This window comes from Melanostigma gelatinosum, assembly GCF_949748355.1.
Source record: "Melanostigma gelatinosum genome assembly, chromosome: 20".
NCBI lineage: Eukaryota > Metazoa > Chordata > Actinopteri > Perciformes > Zoarcidae > Melanostigma > Melanostigma gelatinosum.
In genome coordinates this window covers 22113043-22130525 of record NC_136653.1, presented here as the reverse complement: position 1 = coordinate 22130525, position 17483 = coordinate 22113043, and the positions used below count along the sequence as shown (strand labels likewise).

Sequence of the window (17483 nt, the reverse complement as noted above, 5' to 3'; positions counted from 1 at the left end):
TCCCTCAATGATAGAATTCCCTCAATGACTGTTAGAACCACTCAAAGACCCAACCACCTCAATGATGGTGAGAAACACCTAATGGGCGAGTAGAACCACCTTAATAACCACAAGAACAACCTTAATGACTGCTAGAACCACCTAAAGAACCACCTCAATGACCGCTAGAACCACCCAAGGAACCACTAAAACCACCCAAAGAACCACCTCAATGATGGTGAGAAACACCCAATGAGCCAGTGGAACCACCTTAATAACCACTAGAACCTCCTAATAGAACAATAAACAAATGGGTGACAAATGACAGTAAAACTCAACATATACCGGTACTCGAGACAAACACAATTACACCTCCTGAATCAGTACTTTAATTGAAAGTTGACAAAAGTATTCATTAAAAAGAACAGCAACAACATCATGGACACAGACGGGTTCCTGATGTTTAATGTTCTCATGGACACAGACGGGTTCCTGATGTTCAGATGAACTTCACTCCTCCATCGCTCACGTAGAAGGAGCTGCTCCTGTAAGCCTTGGTCGTGGAGGAGGAGGAGGTGCAGTGGACGGTGAAGACTCGCTGTCTCCTCTGCTCCTCGCTGCCTCCTGCTGTGGAGGCCATGTTGTTTGCGGCCTCCTTCCGGGAGCAGAGCAGCCGGTGGGTCACCAGCCGTTGCCAGGGGCGACAGAGGTACGGTCGGTCGTCGGAGGAGGAGGGTCCGGTGTAGCTCCTCCTGATGGTGTGGCAGGTAGCGAAGACGGTGATTCTGTAATCCCTAAAAGAAGGAGCCACAGATTAGACTGATTCATTCAACAAAGATGTGAACCCAGCATGCAGTGTGTTTCATCACGTTCCTTCAGAACAGCTTCGGTTCTCCATCTGTGAGGGAATCATTCACTCATTTGGTGGAAAACATTGTACAAAACATCTGTTCAAAATCTCCCTCCCAAAAAAACACCTTATCTTTTAAAATCATCTGAAAGATCCAAGAAGGATCTCAATGACCACTAGAAACACCTAAAGAACCACCAGAACTTCCACATTGACCACTAGAACCACATAAAACACCCATACAACCTCCTTAGTGACCACTAGAAAGACCTTAAGAACCCAGAGCGCCCCCTTAATAACAATAAGAACCTAAAGGACCACCAGACCCTCCTAAATGACCACTATAACCACCTAAAAAACCTCTAGAACCACTTAATAGACCACTACAACCACCTAAAGGAGCTCTAGAACCACCTGATAGACCACTAATGCTACCTAAAGGACCACAATAACCACCTAAAGCAGCGCTAGCACCACCTAAAGGAGCTATAGAACCACCTAATGGACCACTAGTACCACCTAAGACAGTGGTTCTCAACTGGTCTGGCTGCGGGACACACCATCACTCCTTAATGACAAGCCGCGACCCACGACCAAAATTATATATAAACATCGAACAAAAAGTTCGGAAATTAGTGTTTGGTAGATTATTTCTCTGCCAGAGGAGATTTTCTCAATCTGGACCTTTTGGAATTTTAATTGAAGACCCCTGATCTAGTCGATGAATAGCTACCTTAGCAGCCGACCCAGCAACTCTGCACACTTGCTGAGTTTCTCTTCCTGTTTGGCGATGCTGGCCCCGCCCTCGCAGCGGTCCAGCCAGTAGAAAGCGGAGATGCTGTCGATTAGGAGGAGTGCGAGTCCGGGCCGCGATGACAGGGAAGTCTCCAGGAAGTGGAGGGTGAGGACGAGCTGGGAGGAGGACGAGCAGTGGACGACCAGGAGGCGAGACAGGCACGAACGCAACGCTGCCTCATCTGAACCGGAGCAAGACAAGCCGGTAGAACAAGCTAGAGAGACAGAGACAGATTTTTATAATCTTCAGTAATTCATTGACAGACTATGGATGAACGTCAGTTTTTGCAGCTACAGTCTGAACATCCGGAGTTGAATTATGTTCCCAATATGACCCCCGGTGTGTGTGTGTGTTATATATATATATATATATATATATATATATATATATATATATATATATATATATGTGTGTGTGTGGTGTGTACCAGCATTCAGTCTGCTGTCCAGGATGCTGACCAGTCGTAACATGTCCAGACTGTAGTCGGTGTCCACAAACACAACGTCCACCTCCAGACCGCCGGATGCTACCGGCAACACGCAGCGACACAGCAGGTGGTAGAGCAATTCTGTCTTACCTAACACACACACACACACACACACACTTTACAGGAAGTTCTAACCAGGCAAGGCAAGGCAAGTTTATTTGTATCGCACATTTCAACAACAAGGTAATTCAAAGTGCTTCACATGAAACCATTAAAAGCATCAAAACATAAGGCAAAAGAAAAGGAGATTTAAAAACAATTAAAAAACGGTGTAAGAAATTAAATGCAGTAGTAAAATGCAGAAATGCAGGAAATTGATGAATATATGAATTGAATGTGGTTCAATTAAAGGCAGCAGCAAAGAGAAAAGTCTTCAATCTTGATTTAAATGAGCTGAGGGTCTCAGCAGACCTGCAGCTTTCTGGACTTTGTTCCAGATATGTGGAGCAGAAAAACTGAACGCTGCTTCTCCATGTTTAGTTCTGACTCTGGGAACAGGAAGTAGACCGGTCCCAGACGACCTGAGGGGTCGGGATGGTTCATAAGGTAGCAGCAGATCAGAGATGTATTTTGGCCCTAAACCATTCAGTGCTTTGTAAACCAACAGCAGGATTTTAAAGTCAATTCTTTGTTGGACAGGAAGCCAGTGCAAAGACCTCAGAACTGGAGTGATGTGATCCACCCTCCTGGTCTTAGTGAGGACTCGAGCTGCAGCGTTCTGAATCAGCTGCAGCTTTCTGACGGACTTTTTACAGAGACCTGTAAACACACCGTTACAGTCGTCCAGTCTGCTGAAGATAAATGCGTGGACAAGTTTTACCTGTTGAGACATAAGTCCTCTAATCCTTGATATATTCTTCAGGTGATAGGAGGCTGATTTTGTAATTGTCTTGATATGGCTGTTCAGGTTGAGATCTGAATCCATAACTAAAAGGTAGTAAAGGTAGAAGTACTTCCTGTGAAGTGAACTCACCTGTTCCCTCTGTTCCATACAGCTCAACCACCTCACCTGTGAAACATGTGAGCTGATCAGTCAACACTCATGTGTAATAATGCTAATGCTAATATATTTATGCTTTGGTTCCCTGATGTCATGTGACCCGTGCTGACAGGAAGTGGGCGTGGTCAGTCACCATGGTTGGGTCCTCCATCTTCAGTAAACATTTGAGGTTCGATGTCCTTCAGACAACGACGGGCCTCCAGACGAGCAAAAAGCTGCAGAGACACAACTGATCAGTCTATTGACTGTAATATACCGTACCATCATCTGTTTATACACCGTACCATCATCTGTTTATACACCGTACCATCATCTGTTTATATACACCGTACCATCATCTGTTTATACACCGTACCATCATCTGTTTATACACCGTACCATCATCTGTTTATATACACCGTACCGTCATCTGTTTATATACACCGTACCGTCATCTGTTTATATACACCGTACCATCATCTGTTAATACACCGTACCATCATCTGTTTATATACACCGTACCATCATCTGTTTATATACACCGTACCATCATCTGTTAATACACCGTACCATCATCTGTTTATATACACCGTACCATCATCTGTTTATATACACCGTACCATCATCTGTTAATACACCGTACCATCATCTGTTTATGTACACCGTACCATCATCTGTTTATATACACCGTACCATCATCTGCTTATATACACCGTACCATCATCTGCTTATATACACCGTACCATCATCTGTTTATATACACCGTACCATCATCTGTTAATACACCGTACCATCATCTGTTTATATACACCGTACCATCATCTGCTTATATACACCGTACCATCATCTGTTTATATACACCGTACCATCATCTGCTTATATACACCGTACCATCATCTGTTTATATACACCGTACCATCATCTGTTAATACACCGTACCATCATCTGTTTATATACACCGTACCATCATCTGCTTATATACACCGTACCATCATCTGTTTATATACACCGTACCATCATCTGCTTATATACACCGTACCATCATCCGTTAATATACCGTACCATCATCTGTTTATATACACCGTACCATCATCTGTTTATATACACCGTACCATCATCTGTTTATATACACCGTACCATCATCTGCTTATATACACCGTACCATCATCTGTTTATATACACCGTACCATCATCTGTTTATATACACCGTACCATCATCTGCTTATATACACCGTACCATCATCTGTTTATATACACCGTACCATCATCTGTTTATATACACCGTACCATCATCTGCTTATATACACCGTACCATCATCTGTTTATATACACCGTACCATCATCTGCTTATATACACCGTACCATCATCCGTTAACATACCGTACCATCATCTGCTTATATACACCGTACCATCATCCGTTTATATACCGTACCATCATCTGTTAATATACCGTACCATCATCCGTTTATACACCGTACCATCATCTGTTTATATACCGTACCATCATCCGTTTATATACCGTACCATCATCCGTTTATACACCGTACCATCATCTGTTAATATACCGTACCATCATCCGTTTATATACCGTACCATCATCCGTTTATATACCGTACCATCATCCGTTTATATACCGGACCATCATCCGTTTATATACCGTACCATCATCCGTGAATACACCGTACCATCATCCGTTTATATACACCGTACCTTCATCCGTTTATATACCGGACCATCATCCGTTTATATACCGGACCATCATCCGTTTATATACCGTACCATCATCCGTGAATACACCGTACCATCATCCGTTTATATACACCGTACCATCATCCGTTTATATACCGGACCATCATCCGTTTATATACCGGACCATCATCCGTTTATATACCGTACCATCATCCGTGAATACACCGTACCATCATCTGTTTATATACCGTACCATCATCCGTTTATATACCGGACCATCATCCGTTTATATACCGGACCATCATCCGTTTATATACCGTACCATCATCCGTGAATACACCGGACCATCATCCGTTTATATACCGGACCATCATCCGTTTATATACCGTACCATCATCCGTTTATACACCGTACCATCATCCGTTTATATACCGGACCATCATCCGTTTATATACCGTACCATCATCTGTTTATATACCGTACCATCATCCGTTTATATACCGTACCATCATCCGTTTATATACCGGACCATCATCCGTTTATATACCGTACCATCATCTGTTTATATACCGGACCATCATCCGTTTATACACCGTACCATCATGTTTATAGACCGTACCATCATGTTTATAGACCGTACCATCATCTGTTAATAGACCGTACCATCATGTCTGTTTATAGACCTGTATGTCATGTCATGTAACCAAAATCACTTCACACATCAACGGGCGTCTCCTTGTTGTACTGCAGCTGTTGTTTTGATAAAATATGCTTTTGATTAATTGTGGTGAATTTTTATTGGAAAATCTTTTCACTAAATTCGCTCTTATAGTGTAGTGTGACCAACATCTGTCTAACCACCAGGGGTCGCTTTGGGTTGTACTCAGGATAGGAAATTCACATATTTTTTTGGTGGCAATTTTTGCCCCCACTGACTGACATCCAGGGCATTTTCAAAACATTGGGGGCATTTTTTGAAACTTGTGAAATAACATTGAACCTTTGTTCAAAATAATAAATATACTTATTTAGGCTGACAATATATGAGCAATTGTCATCAAATGGCAATAATAAGACTATTAAGCAGTATCCTACAGATTCAAAGTGTTTTCTTAGATTTATTTAACAAAAAACAAACAAATCAGACAATCATATTCAATTTATTCTTATTTCTTTGTGGTTATTCATTGTTATTATTACATTTTTTAAACAACTATTAACAATTATTAAGTCAACGATGCCTTGATTACATATATATCAGTCATTGTGTGGAATTATTCCGAAAAAATATTTTTGTAGCACCTCAAATATTGTGATATTACACATTTTTGTGCTGAACTTATGCATTAGTCATTGTGTGGAATTTTTGAGAAAAACATTTTTATAGCACCTTAAAAATTAAAAAAATGTGCCATTTGAAGGTACAAATTCAGTTCAGAGTTTTTACTTCGTAAAATATCTTAATTGACTGTCAGTCAGGTATTATTCATTAGCAACCCTCAAATCAAAGAATAAAGACACTTTAGGTGTATTTTCCCTTTAACTCACGAGATGCAGGTAGCATGTTTTATACTTAATGTGAATATAATTCATTTAATCTCATTGCCATTATGCAATATGTATACTTTGTTGGCATCTTATTCTGAAACCGGATGTTGTCTCACGTTAATCTTTCCGTTTACTTTCAAAGTCCTTCGCTCCCGATCTGCGCCGTTTGAATGCGTTTACCGTGAATGTCAGCATAGAGGTGCACTAACATGTGAGTGTCTGCTGAGTTGACCACAGTCTCGCAGTCACAGGTCTGATGAAGAAGCGCTCCATTTTTTTCGGGGGCATTGTTTGCCCCTCTCCTAGTGATATCGGGGGCAAAATGATATTTCTTAGGGGCAGTTTTGCCCTTTGCCCTCGTGTATTTGCGACGCTGGTTGTACTACAGCAGTAATTATTGAGAAATCTGCTTTTGTACACTGCTGAGGATTTGTTATTGTAAATAATATTCAATAACTTTTACAAAAGCATCAAAAGCATTTTTACCTAAATAACAATCGTAGTACAACAAGGTGAAGCCCATTGATGTAAGAAGTGATTTTTGTCACACTACACTTTATAACAGGGAAGTATTGAAAATATTTCCAGTAAAAATTCACAGAAATTTATCAAAAGCATATTTTATCAAAACAACAGCTGTAGTACAACAAGGAGAAGCCCGTTGATGCGTGAAGGGATTTTGGTTACATTACATTGCATGACAGTGAAGCTGTTGAATATTGTTGTGGGAGGTATTTTCCGCATTGCACTTTGTAGACGGTCCCTGCGCACTCGTCTCGCAGCCGGCCGCTTATTGAGACCAATGGCGTTTGTCCAGCTCGGAGGAGCCCGTAAGACGGCCCGTTCTGATTAAATGAAGGTTGTAGCTTGTTGTCTACCTCACTACGGTTACAGTGAGGTATCGTTTGTATTTTAGCAACGTTTCGCTAACGATTTATTGAACCGGGAAGTCCGAATCTTTGAATATCTTTCTAACCTCTCATTCACATGTTCTACTCTTTAATCCAGGTATTAGTCGTATCCAGTCTGTAAACATGGTCCTGTTATAACACAGAGAGCTACTTGAAGGACGTAAAGTTACGAGTTTACTTTCTGACCTGAGCGCCACTTTCAGTCATTTCAACACGATCTTCATCTTCATCTCCTCAACAAACAAATTCTGCCTTCTGTGTGAGCTCACTTCCAGTTTGTTTTGTTACCGTAATGTACAAGAGTGATGTGTTACCGTAGTGTCTGGTGTGCGCAGCCAAGGGAGTGCACAAATATATTTGGGCAACAAAACGTATTTATGTATACACGGTAAAAAAAAAAAAATATATATATACATATATAAAATTGTATGATATGTTGTAATCTAATAATATTAATGAAATATATATATATATATTTATATAAATATGTATTAATGTAAGTATTTATATATATATTAATATATATATGAACATGTGATCATGTGACAGACACACAGACAGGAAGTATTCATATATATCTCTATATATATATATATATATGAGTAAGGCTCATATATACATATATTTGTGCTGGGCAACGATTAAAATATTTAATCGCAATTAATCGCATGGATTTTTTGGGATTAATCGCAATTAATCTCATTGTTATGGCAAAGTTCAACAATGAATTATAAAGTAGTGTATTACGCACTTTTATTTTGAAAGTACTGCTATATGAACAAAAGGGCAATAACATTTGGTTCACGAGATGCAGGCAGCATGTTTCATACTTAATGTGAATATGATTCATACTTTGTTGGCATCTTATTCTGAAAACCGGATGTTCGTCTGAAGAAACCGGATGTTGTCTGACGTTAATGTTTCCGCTAACTTTCAAAGTCCTTCGCTCGCTCCCGATCTGCACCGTTTGAATGTGTTTACGGTGAATGTCAGCATAGAGGTGCACTAACATGAAACCAGAGAAGTACAGAAACAAACTAGTATGAACACAATAAGTGCTGAGTGAAGGCTCAGGGTATAGGAAGGTCCAGAGTTTCCGACGCTAAGGGAGCTAGGAAAGGAAGGTCCAGAGTTCCATTGTGAGGAAGAAGATGAGAAGGAGAGAAGGAGGTGGAGGAGGTGGAGGAGAGGAGCTTTACAGTTGAGCAGATTTCAGGCTGAACAGAAGAACAGAAACAATAATGATGAATTGATTATTGATCTCTGATCGATCACATCTTTATTAAAGAGACAGAACAGAATTGATCCTTCAGACAAACAGAAAGCGTCTCTGGTCCCTCGGGAGGTTCTCCTGAGGTTCTAGCAGCGTTCTGTCAGAAGAACCTCGTGTAGATCAGGAGGACTGAGCGTGCTCAGTGATGACCTCCATGTCGTCGACGGCCACCACCGTCTCTTCCTGTTTGTAAGTCAGAGCGGGCGTCATGTCGTCGTCAAACAGGATGGGCGGGGCCTCCTCCACAGGCTCCGCCCCCACACCGTGCATGCGTTTCCTGTGCTGCTGCAAGTTCCCTCTGCGGTTGAAGCGCGCAGCGCAGAGGTCGCAGGCGAACGGACGCTCTCCGGTGTGGACGACCACGTGTCTGGCGAGCTGCGAGCGGCACTTCTTGTCTTTGCCACAGATGTGACAGACGAAGCTCTGCGGCAGCTTGGCCCCGTCGGCGTGGACGACCTCACGGTGCCTCTTCAGGTGTCCGAGGCGCCGGAAGCTGCGGCTGCAGAAGTCGCAGCCGTACGGTCGGTTATCGCTGTGGATCAGCGAGTGACTCGCCAGCAGCGACTTGAATTTGAAAACCATGCCGCAGATCGGACACGGGAACGCTTTGACCGGCGCCGCGCTCCTCCGGCGGCCTGCGGCGTGCGACCCCTCGTTGACTTTCACCCTCAGGTGGATGCGCAGGTGGTGCTGCTTAAGGCAGGTGGCGCGCTGGAAGCCGCGCAGACAGACGCTGCAGCGGTGAGGCTTGTCGCCCGAGTGGATGCGAGAGTGAGCGGCGAGCAGCGCCTCGGTCTTCAGCCGCTTACCGCAGATGCCGCAGGCGAGCCGCCAGTCAGGCGGCGGGTTTTCGTGGCCGTCGGCCCGGTTGGCGTGAACCAGGACCTTGTGGCGCTTCAGCTGGTACTGACGGCCAAACTTGCGTCCGCAGACGTCGCAGAGGTGCGGCCGTTCCCCAGTATGAGTCTGGAAGTGGACCGCCAGCTGCGACCGGCACTTGAACTCTTTGCCGCAGAGGTCGCAGAGCAGCGAGTTCGGCGTCTGCGGCTCGGCGGCACCGCGGACGTGAGCGATCTTCTTGTGGTGCTCGAGGTCGTTAGTCCTCATGTAGGCTTTGGGGCACAGATCACAGCGGTGAGGTTTGATCCCCGAGTGGATGACCTCGTGGGTCTTCAGCCTGGACCTGCAGCTGAATGTCTTACCGCACGCCGCGCACAGCCAGGCCTGGACCGCGCGCTGCTTCTCCAGCTTGGCGACGCCGTTGGGGTGCACACGGCTCAGGTGGTGCTGCAGGTTGTCTCTGCGGTTGAAGCGGAGTTCACAAAGATGGCAGCCGAACGGCTTCTTCCCCGTGTGGATGAAGGAGTGTCGGGCCAGACTAGACTTGTTCTTCATCACTTTACCACACACGTCACATACGGTGCTGTCGGGCTCCAGCTTTACTGCACCCACAGGTGCATGATGGGAGTCTGAGTCCAGCTGGACCTCCTGGTCCGGGTGTGAGTTCACAGCTGGGGGGGGGGGGGGGGGGGCGGAGAGTAGGGAGTTAATACTTCACAATAAACTTTATTATGACACTGATGAGTCAAATGTATCATAAAAATGAAATAATACTTTTAAATAAATACACTTAATATAAATAAAAAATGACAAAATTAAATACAAGAAACTTATTAACTTATTATTGATAAAATAATATATAAATATAAAAGATATATATTTTACATATAGGCGCTGATAATCACAAATAAAACAAGAAACTTGCATATGAACAATAAAGATATTGATAAAATGAATAAATAATATTTTTCCTTCTGCTTAATAAATCATTTCAATAAATAAATAAAAATACTGTAAATAAAACGAAATAAAAAAAAATTATTTCTACAAAATAAAATTATATTTTGAAGTCAGATATTTGATCATGAATGAAGACAGACTTCTCCACTCACCTCCTTCAGGTGGAGTCCAGGTGGGATCACCTGTGTCCTCCTCCACCTCTTCTTCTTCCTCCTCCTCCTCCTCCTCCTCCTCCTCCTCCTCCTCCTCCTCCTCCTCCTCCTCCTCCTCCTGTTGGATGTCAGTAACAGGCGACACACGACAGTAGCGGCGTTGAGAAGAACCTTGTTTGACGGCTTTAGACCTCTGAAGTCTCCTGAGGGACCTGGACTGGGTGGGTTTGATGGGTCTGGTTCTGGTCCGGTTGGTGGTGCAGTGCTGCAGCAGAGCACCACCATCTGGTCCATCAGGTCTTACTGCAAAACACTGCAGCAGCATCGCAGACGAACCTGCAGAGTTTTAACATGGAATAAAGTATTCAAGTCTAGAATAAAGTCTAGAATAAAGTATTCAGGTCTAGAATAAAGTATTCAGGTCTAGAATAAAGTATTCAAGTCTAGAATAAAGTATTCAGGTCTAGAATAAAGTATTTAAGTCTAGAATAAAGTATTCAAGTCTCGAATAAAGTATATAGGTCTAGAATAAAGTCTTTAGGTCTCGAATAAAGTCTTTATGTCTCGAATAAAGTATTCAGGTCTAGAATAAAGTATTCAGGTCTAGAATGCAGTATTCAAGTCTAGAATGCAGTATTCAGGTCTAGAATAAAGTATTCAAGTCTAGACTAAAGTATTCAAGTCTAGACTAACGTATTCAAGTCTAGACTAAAGTATTCAAGTCTAGACTAAATTATTCAAGTCTAGACTAAAGTATTCAAGTCTAGACTAAAGTATTCAAGTCTAGACTAAAGTATTCAAGTCTAGACTAAAGTATTCAGGTCTAGAATAAAATATTCAAGTCTAGAATGCAGTAGTCAAGTCTAGACTAAAGTATTCAAGTCTAGAATAAAGTATTCAGGTCTAGAATAAAGTATTCAAGTCTATAATTAAGTCAAGACTAAAGTATTCAGGTCTAGAATAAAGTATTCAGGTCTATAATAAAGTCTTTAAGTCTAGAATAAAGTATTCAGGTCTAGAATAAAGTATTCAGGTCTATAATAAAGTATTCAAGTCTATAATAAAGTCTTTAAGTCTAGAATAAAGTATTCAAGTCTAGAATAAAGTATTCAGGTCTAGAATAGAGTATTTAGGTCTAGAATAAAGTATTCAAGTCAATAAAATATTCAGGTCTAGAATAAAGTATTCAGGTGTATAATAAAGTATTCTGGTCTAGAATAAAGTATCCAAGTCTAGAATAAAGTATTCAGGTCTAGAATGCAGTATTCAAGTCTAGAATAAAGTCTTTAAGTCTAGACTAAAGTATTCACGTCGATAATAAAGTATTCAGGTCTAGAATAAAGTATTCAAGTCTATAATTAAGTCACGACAAAAGTATTCAAGTATTCAAGTCTAGACTAAAGTATTCAGGTCTAGAATAAAGTATTCAGGTCTAGAATGCAGTATTCAAGTCTAGAATGCAGTATTCAGGTCTAGACTAAATTATTCAAGTCTAGACTAAAGTATTCAAGTCTAGACTAAAGTATTCAAGTCTAGACTAAAGTACTCAGGTCTAGAATAAAATATTCAAGTCTAGAATGCAGTAGTCAAGTCTAGAATAAAGTATTCAGGTCTATAATAAAGTATTCAAGTCTATAATAAAGTCTTTAAGTCTAGAATAAAGTATTCAAGTCTAGAATAAAGTATTCAGGTCTAGAATAGAGTATTTAGGTCTAGAATAAAGTATTCAAGTCAATAAAATATTCAGGTCTAGAATAAAGTATACAATAAAGTATTCAGGTCTATAATAAAGTATTCTGGTCTAGAATAAAGTATTCAAGTCAATAAAATATTCAGGTCTAGAATAAAGTATAGAATAAAGTATTCAGGTCTATAATAAAGTATTCAAGTCTAGAATAAAGTATTCAGGTCTAGAATGCAGTATTCAAGTCTAGAATAAAGTCTTTAAGTCTAGACTAAAGTATTCAAGTCGATAATAAAGTATTCAGGTCTAGAATAAAGTATTCAAGTCTATAATTAAGTCACGACAAAAGTATTCAAGTATTCAAGTCTAGACTAAAGTATTCAGGTCTAGAATAAAGTATTCAGGTCTAGAATAAAGTATTCAAGTCTATAATAAAGTATTCAGGTCTAGAATAAAGTATTCAAGTCTATAATAAAGTCTTTAAGTCTAGAATAAAGTCTTGAAGTCTATAATAACGTTTTTAAGTCTAGAATAAAGTATTCAAGTCTAGAATGAAGTATTCAGGTCTATAATAAAGTATTTAAGTCTAGAATAAAGTATTCAAGTCTAGAATAATGTATTCAGGTCTATAATAAAGTATTCAGGTCTAGAATAAAGTATTCAAGTCTAGAATAAAGTATTCAGGTCTAGAATAAAGTATTCAGGTCTATAATAAAGTATTCAAGTCTAGAATGCAGTATTCAAGCCTAGACTAAAGTATTCAGGTCTAAAATAAAGTATTCAAGTCTAAAATAAAGTATTCAGGTCTAGAATAAAGTCTTTAAGTCGAGACTAAAGTATTCAAGTCTATAATAAAGTATTCAGGTGTAGAATAAAGTATTCAGGTGTAGAATAAAGTATTCAAGTCTAGAATAAAGTATTCAGGTCTAGAATAAAGGATTAAAGTCAATAATAAAGTATTCAGGTCTAGAATAAAGTATTTAAGTTCAGAATAAAGTCTAGAATAAAGTGTTTAAGTCTAGAATAAAGTATTCAGGTCTAGAATAAAGTATTCAGGTCTAGAATAAAGTATTCAAGTCTAGAATGCAGTATTCAGGTCTAGAATGCAGTATTCAAGTCTAGAATAAAGTATTCAAGTCTAGAATAAAGTCTTTAAGTCTAGAATAAAGTCTTGAAGTCTATAATAAAGTTTTTAAGTCTAGAAGGAAGTATTAAAGTCTAGAATGACATATTCAGGTCTATAATAAAGTATTCAGGTCTAGAATAAAGTATTCAAGTCTAGAATAAAGTCTAGAATCCAGTATTCAAGTCTAGAATAAAGTATTCAGGTCTATAATAAAGTATTCAGGTCTAGAATAAAGTATTCAGGTCTAGAATAAAGTATTCAGGTCTAGAATGCAGTATTCAAGTCTAGACTAAAGTATTCAAGTCTAGAATAAATTATTCAAGTCTAGACTAAAGTATTCAAGTCTAGAATAAAATCTTTAAGTCTAGACTAAAGTATTCAAGTCTATAATAAAGTATTCAGGTCTAGAATAAAGTACTCAGGTCTAGAATAAAGTCTTTACGTCTCGAATACAGTATTCAAGTCTAGACTGAAGTATTCAGGTCTAGAATAAAGTATTCAAGTCTAGAATAAAGTCTGTAAGTCTCGACTAAAGTATTCAAGTCTATAATAAAGTATTCAGGTCTAGAATAAAGTCTTTTAGTCTATAATAAAGTGTTTAAGTCTCAAATAAAGTATTCAAGTCTAGAATAAAGTATTTAAGTCTAGAATAAAGTATTCAAGTCTAGAATAAAGTATTTAAGTCTAGAATAAAGTATTCAAGTCTAGAATAAAGTATTTTGAATAAAGTATTAATAAATATAAAGTAAGAATAAAGTATTTAAGTCGAGAATAAAGTCTAGAATAAAGTATTCAAGTCGAGAATAAAGTCTAGAATAAAGTATTCAAGTCGAGAATAAAGTCTAGAATAAAGTATTCAAGTCTAGAATAAAGTCTAGAATAAAGTGTTTAAGTCTAGAATAAAGTATTCAAGTCTAGAATAAAGTATTCAGGTCTAGAATAAAGTCTTTAAGTCTAGACTAAAGTATTCAAGTCTATAATAAAGTATTCCGGTCTAGAATAAAGTCTTTAAGTCTAGAATAAAGTCTTTAAGTCGAGAATAAAGTATTTAAGTCTAGAATAAAGTATTTACGTCTCTAATAAAGTATTTAAGTCTAGAATAAAGTCTTTAGGTCTAGAATAAAGTATTTAGGTCTAGAATAAAGTCTTTAAGTCTCGAATAAAGTCTTTAAGTCGAGAATGCAGTATTCAAGTCTAGACTAAAGTATTCAAGTCTTGACTAAAGTATTCAGGTCTAGAATAAAGTATTCAGGTCTAGAATAAAGTATTCAAGTCAAGAATAAAGTCGTTAAGTCTAGACTAAAGTATTCAAGTCTATAATAAAGTATTCAAGTCTAGAATAAAGTCTTTAGGTCTAGAATAAAGTCTTTAAGTCTAGAAGTGTTGAGGTCTAGAATAAAGTCTAGACTAAATTGTGGGAGGGTTGGTAGACCCAGTGCTCCCAGTAGAACACAGTAGAGTCCTGCTGGACAAACCGTGTCCTCAGTTGCGTCTCACCTGTGTGTCTCCAGCTGAGCTGCTGAGTCAGTAGATCCACCTGAACAGCAGCGTCTCTCCTCTCTGCTGAGTCACTTTGACAGCCGACCTCCCTCCTATCTTCCTCCGGACTCTCCCACTGACAGCCCACCTCCTTCCTCCTCGTCTCCTCCTCTCCTTCGTCTCTCAGCAGGAAGACACACAGCTCTTCTCCTCCTGCAGGAGGCTCCAGGAGTCCAGAAGACATCTCTGAAACATTTATTAATCAACCTGGATTAATGGTACTGCTGCATTCATGTGTAGTACTGTGAAAAATACAACATGTACCTCTGAGATATAGTATAAAATACAACATGTACCTCTGAGATGTAGAATAGCATAAAATACAACATGTACCTCTGAGATATAGTATTGTATAAAATACAACATGTACCTCTGAGATATAGTATTAAATACAACATGTACCTCTGAGATGTAGAATAGTATTAAATACAACATGTACCTCTGAGACGTACTGTAGAAGTCTGAAGTACTCAAGTACCTCAGGTTTCAGGTAATATTCCAGCAGTGATTAATAGCGATTTTTTTCATCACTAGGTACTGTAATGTATATGATAGTGTGGTGTGTAGGGTTCACGGGGTTTGTGTGCACATTTAGGGAGTCTTTGTTTGTGGGTGTTTTGCAGTCGGTCAGCGCCAGGGCCCAGATGTGACTGAACTGTTCTACTGTGTCCAGATGTTGCTGAACTGTTCTACTGTGTCCAGATGTGGCTGAACTGTTCTACTGTGTCCAGCTGTGGCTGAACTGTTCTACTGTGTCCATATGTGACTGAACTGTTCTACTGTGTCCAGATGTGACTGAACTGTTCTACTGTGTCCAGATGTGACTGAACTGTTCTACTGTGTCCAGATGTGACTGAACTGTTCTACTGTGTCCAGATGTGACTGAACTGTTCTACTGTGTCCAGATGTGACTGAACTGTTCTACTGTGTCCAGATGTGACTGAACTGTTCTACTGTGTCCAGATGTGGCTGAACTGTTCTACTGTGTCCAGATGTGACTGAACTGTTCTACTGTGTCCAGATGTGACTGAACTGTTCTACTGTGTCCAGATGTGACTGAACTGTTCTACTGTGTCCAGATGTGGCTGAACTGTTCTACTGTGTCCAGATGTTGCTGTCGTCCTGGTCCAGTAGGAGACAGTAGAACCAGGTCACGTCCTCTCTCTCTCTCTCTGTAGGAGGGAGAGCCCAGGAGCAGCACATTGATCCAACACTTCATTGACACGTTGAATGAAGTCCACATGAGCAGCACCTCTGTTCTGGTGATGGTACATGCTCCTCCTGTCCCACGCTGTACAAGTCTGTCATAGAGCCTTCATGACTAATAGAGTCCAACGCTTTCTCCACATCAATAAACAAGAGAAGACTTCAGCATGTTGTGTTTGGTGGACATGTTTGTTCGTTACAGTGTGAAGGTATATACATGGTCGGTTAGCTTTTCCTCAAGATGGAGTGTTTGTGAAGGAAATGTAGTATTCTTTGATGTAGAATACGATAGAAGAATGAACCTAGACATCTGCTGATACAGATGCCGGTAGGTCGAGGGTCTGACTTGTCTCCACTCTTATGAACGGGATGAGCCCTGTGCTCCAGACGTCAGGAGAACATCCCGACTGCAATACACTGTTGAACAACTTCAACACTGCGCATTCTCTCTCTCTCTCTCTCTCTCTCTCTCTCTCTCTCTCTCTCTCTCTCTCTCTCTCTCTCTCTCTCTCTCTCTCTCTCGCTCTCTCTCTCGCTCTCTCTCTCGCTCTCTCTCGCTCTCTCTCTCTCTCTCTCTCTCTCTCTCTCTCAGTTAGCACAATTAGCATTAGCACAGTTAGCGTTAGCACAATGCTAACAGCAGCTACTTCCACATTAACCAAGTGTCCGTCTTACCTGCTGAGCGCGTGAGGAATCGTAAACACTAAAGTACAGCCGACACTGAGGGCCGAAACAGGAAGCACATCTTCTTCCTCTTCTTCTTCTTCTCCTTTTCCGGTTCCGGTAGGATGCGCTCTAAGGCGGGTCAGTGCTGCCACCTATAGGTCAAACCGTGTAAGTAACAGAACCTTCTTCATGTGACTGTTAACATTCTGTCAGGTCAAGATGGCGGATTCTCTCACGGTTTTCTCTACACCAGCAGAAGTATTCAGTATCGACAGATACTTTATTAATGTTACATCAGTACATGATGAGTTATGATTTAGTGGCATATAAATATATTTATCAATATGTATATATATATACATGTTGATATATTTATGTATATATATATGTTTTCATTTTGAAATTATTGTATTTTCAGACAAACACACACACACACACAGTGAGGTGACAGACAGTTGAAGAGTGTATACATATTTTTATTTGCAGTATTTTGGAATCATACAACATAAATAAAAGCTTTCATGACAATAATGTTCTCGTCTGCACCAGAGCCAAATAACCAGGGTTACACTGACCAGAGCCATATATAACCAAGGTTACACTGACCAGAGCCATATATAACCAGAGTTACACTGCCCAGAGCCATATATAACCAGGGTTACACTGACCAGAGCCATATATAACCAAGGTTACACTGACCAGAGCCATATATAACCAGGGTTACACTGACCAGAGCCATATATAACCAGGGTTACACGACTCAGAGCCATATATAACCAGGGTTACACTGACCAGAG

The 17483-nt window shown here is 40.0% G+C and overlaps 2 protein-coding genes across 2 annotated transcripts; both read right to left on the bottom strand.

Annotated features, from left to right (window-relative positions):
• Nucleotides 1-433: 433 nt before the first annotated feature.
• xrcc2 (X-ray repair complementing defective repair in Chinese hamster cells 2) lies at nt 434-7541 on the bottom strand. Its single transcript, XM_079291879.1, has 6 exons — nt 7427-7541; nt 3246-3327; nt 3086-3121; nt 2053-2202; nt 1563-1839; nt 434-773 (listed from the first exon to the last, which is right to left on the bottom strand). Exons 1-6 carry the CDS (start codon nt 7445-7447, stop codon nt 479-481), a joined length of 861 nt encoding a protein of 286 aa, XP_079148005.1. The 5' UTR covers nt 7448-7541; the 3' UTR covers nt 434-478.
• A 973-nt stretch (nt 7542-8514) lies between these two features.
• On the bottom strand, nt 8515-16746 carry LOC306794377 (zinc finger Y-chromosomal protein-like). Its single transcript, XM_079292411.1, has 5 exons — nt 16696-16746; nt 14773-15000; nt 10568-10801; nt 10466-10522; nt 8515-10024 (listed from the first exon to the last, which is right to left on the bottom strand). Exons 2-5 carry the CDS (start codon nt 14996-14998, stop codon nt 8634-8636), a joined length of 1908 nt encoding a protein of 635 aa, XP_079148537.1. The 5' UTR covers nt 14999-15000; nt 16696-16746; the 3' UTR covers nt 8515-8633.
• Between the last annotated feature and the right edge of the window lie 737 nt (nt 16747-17483).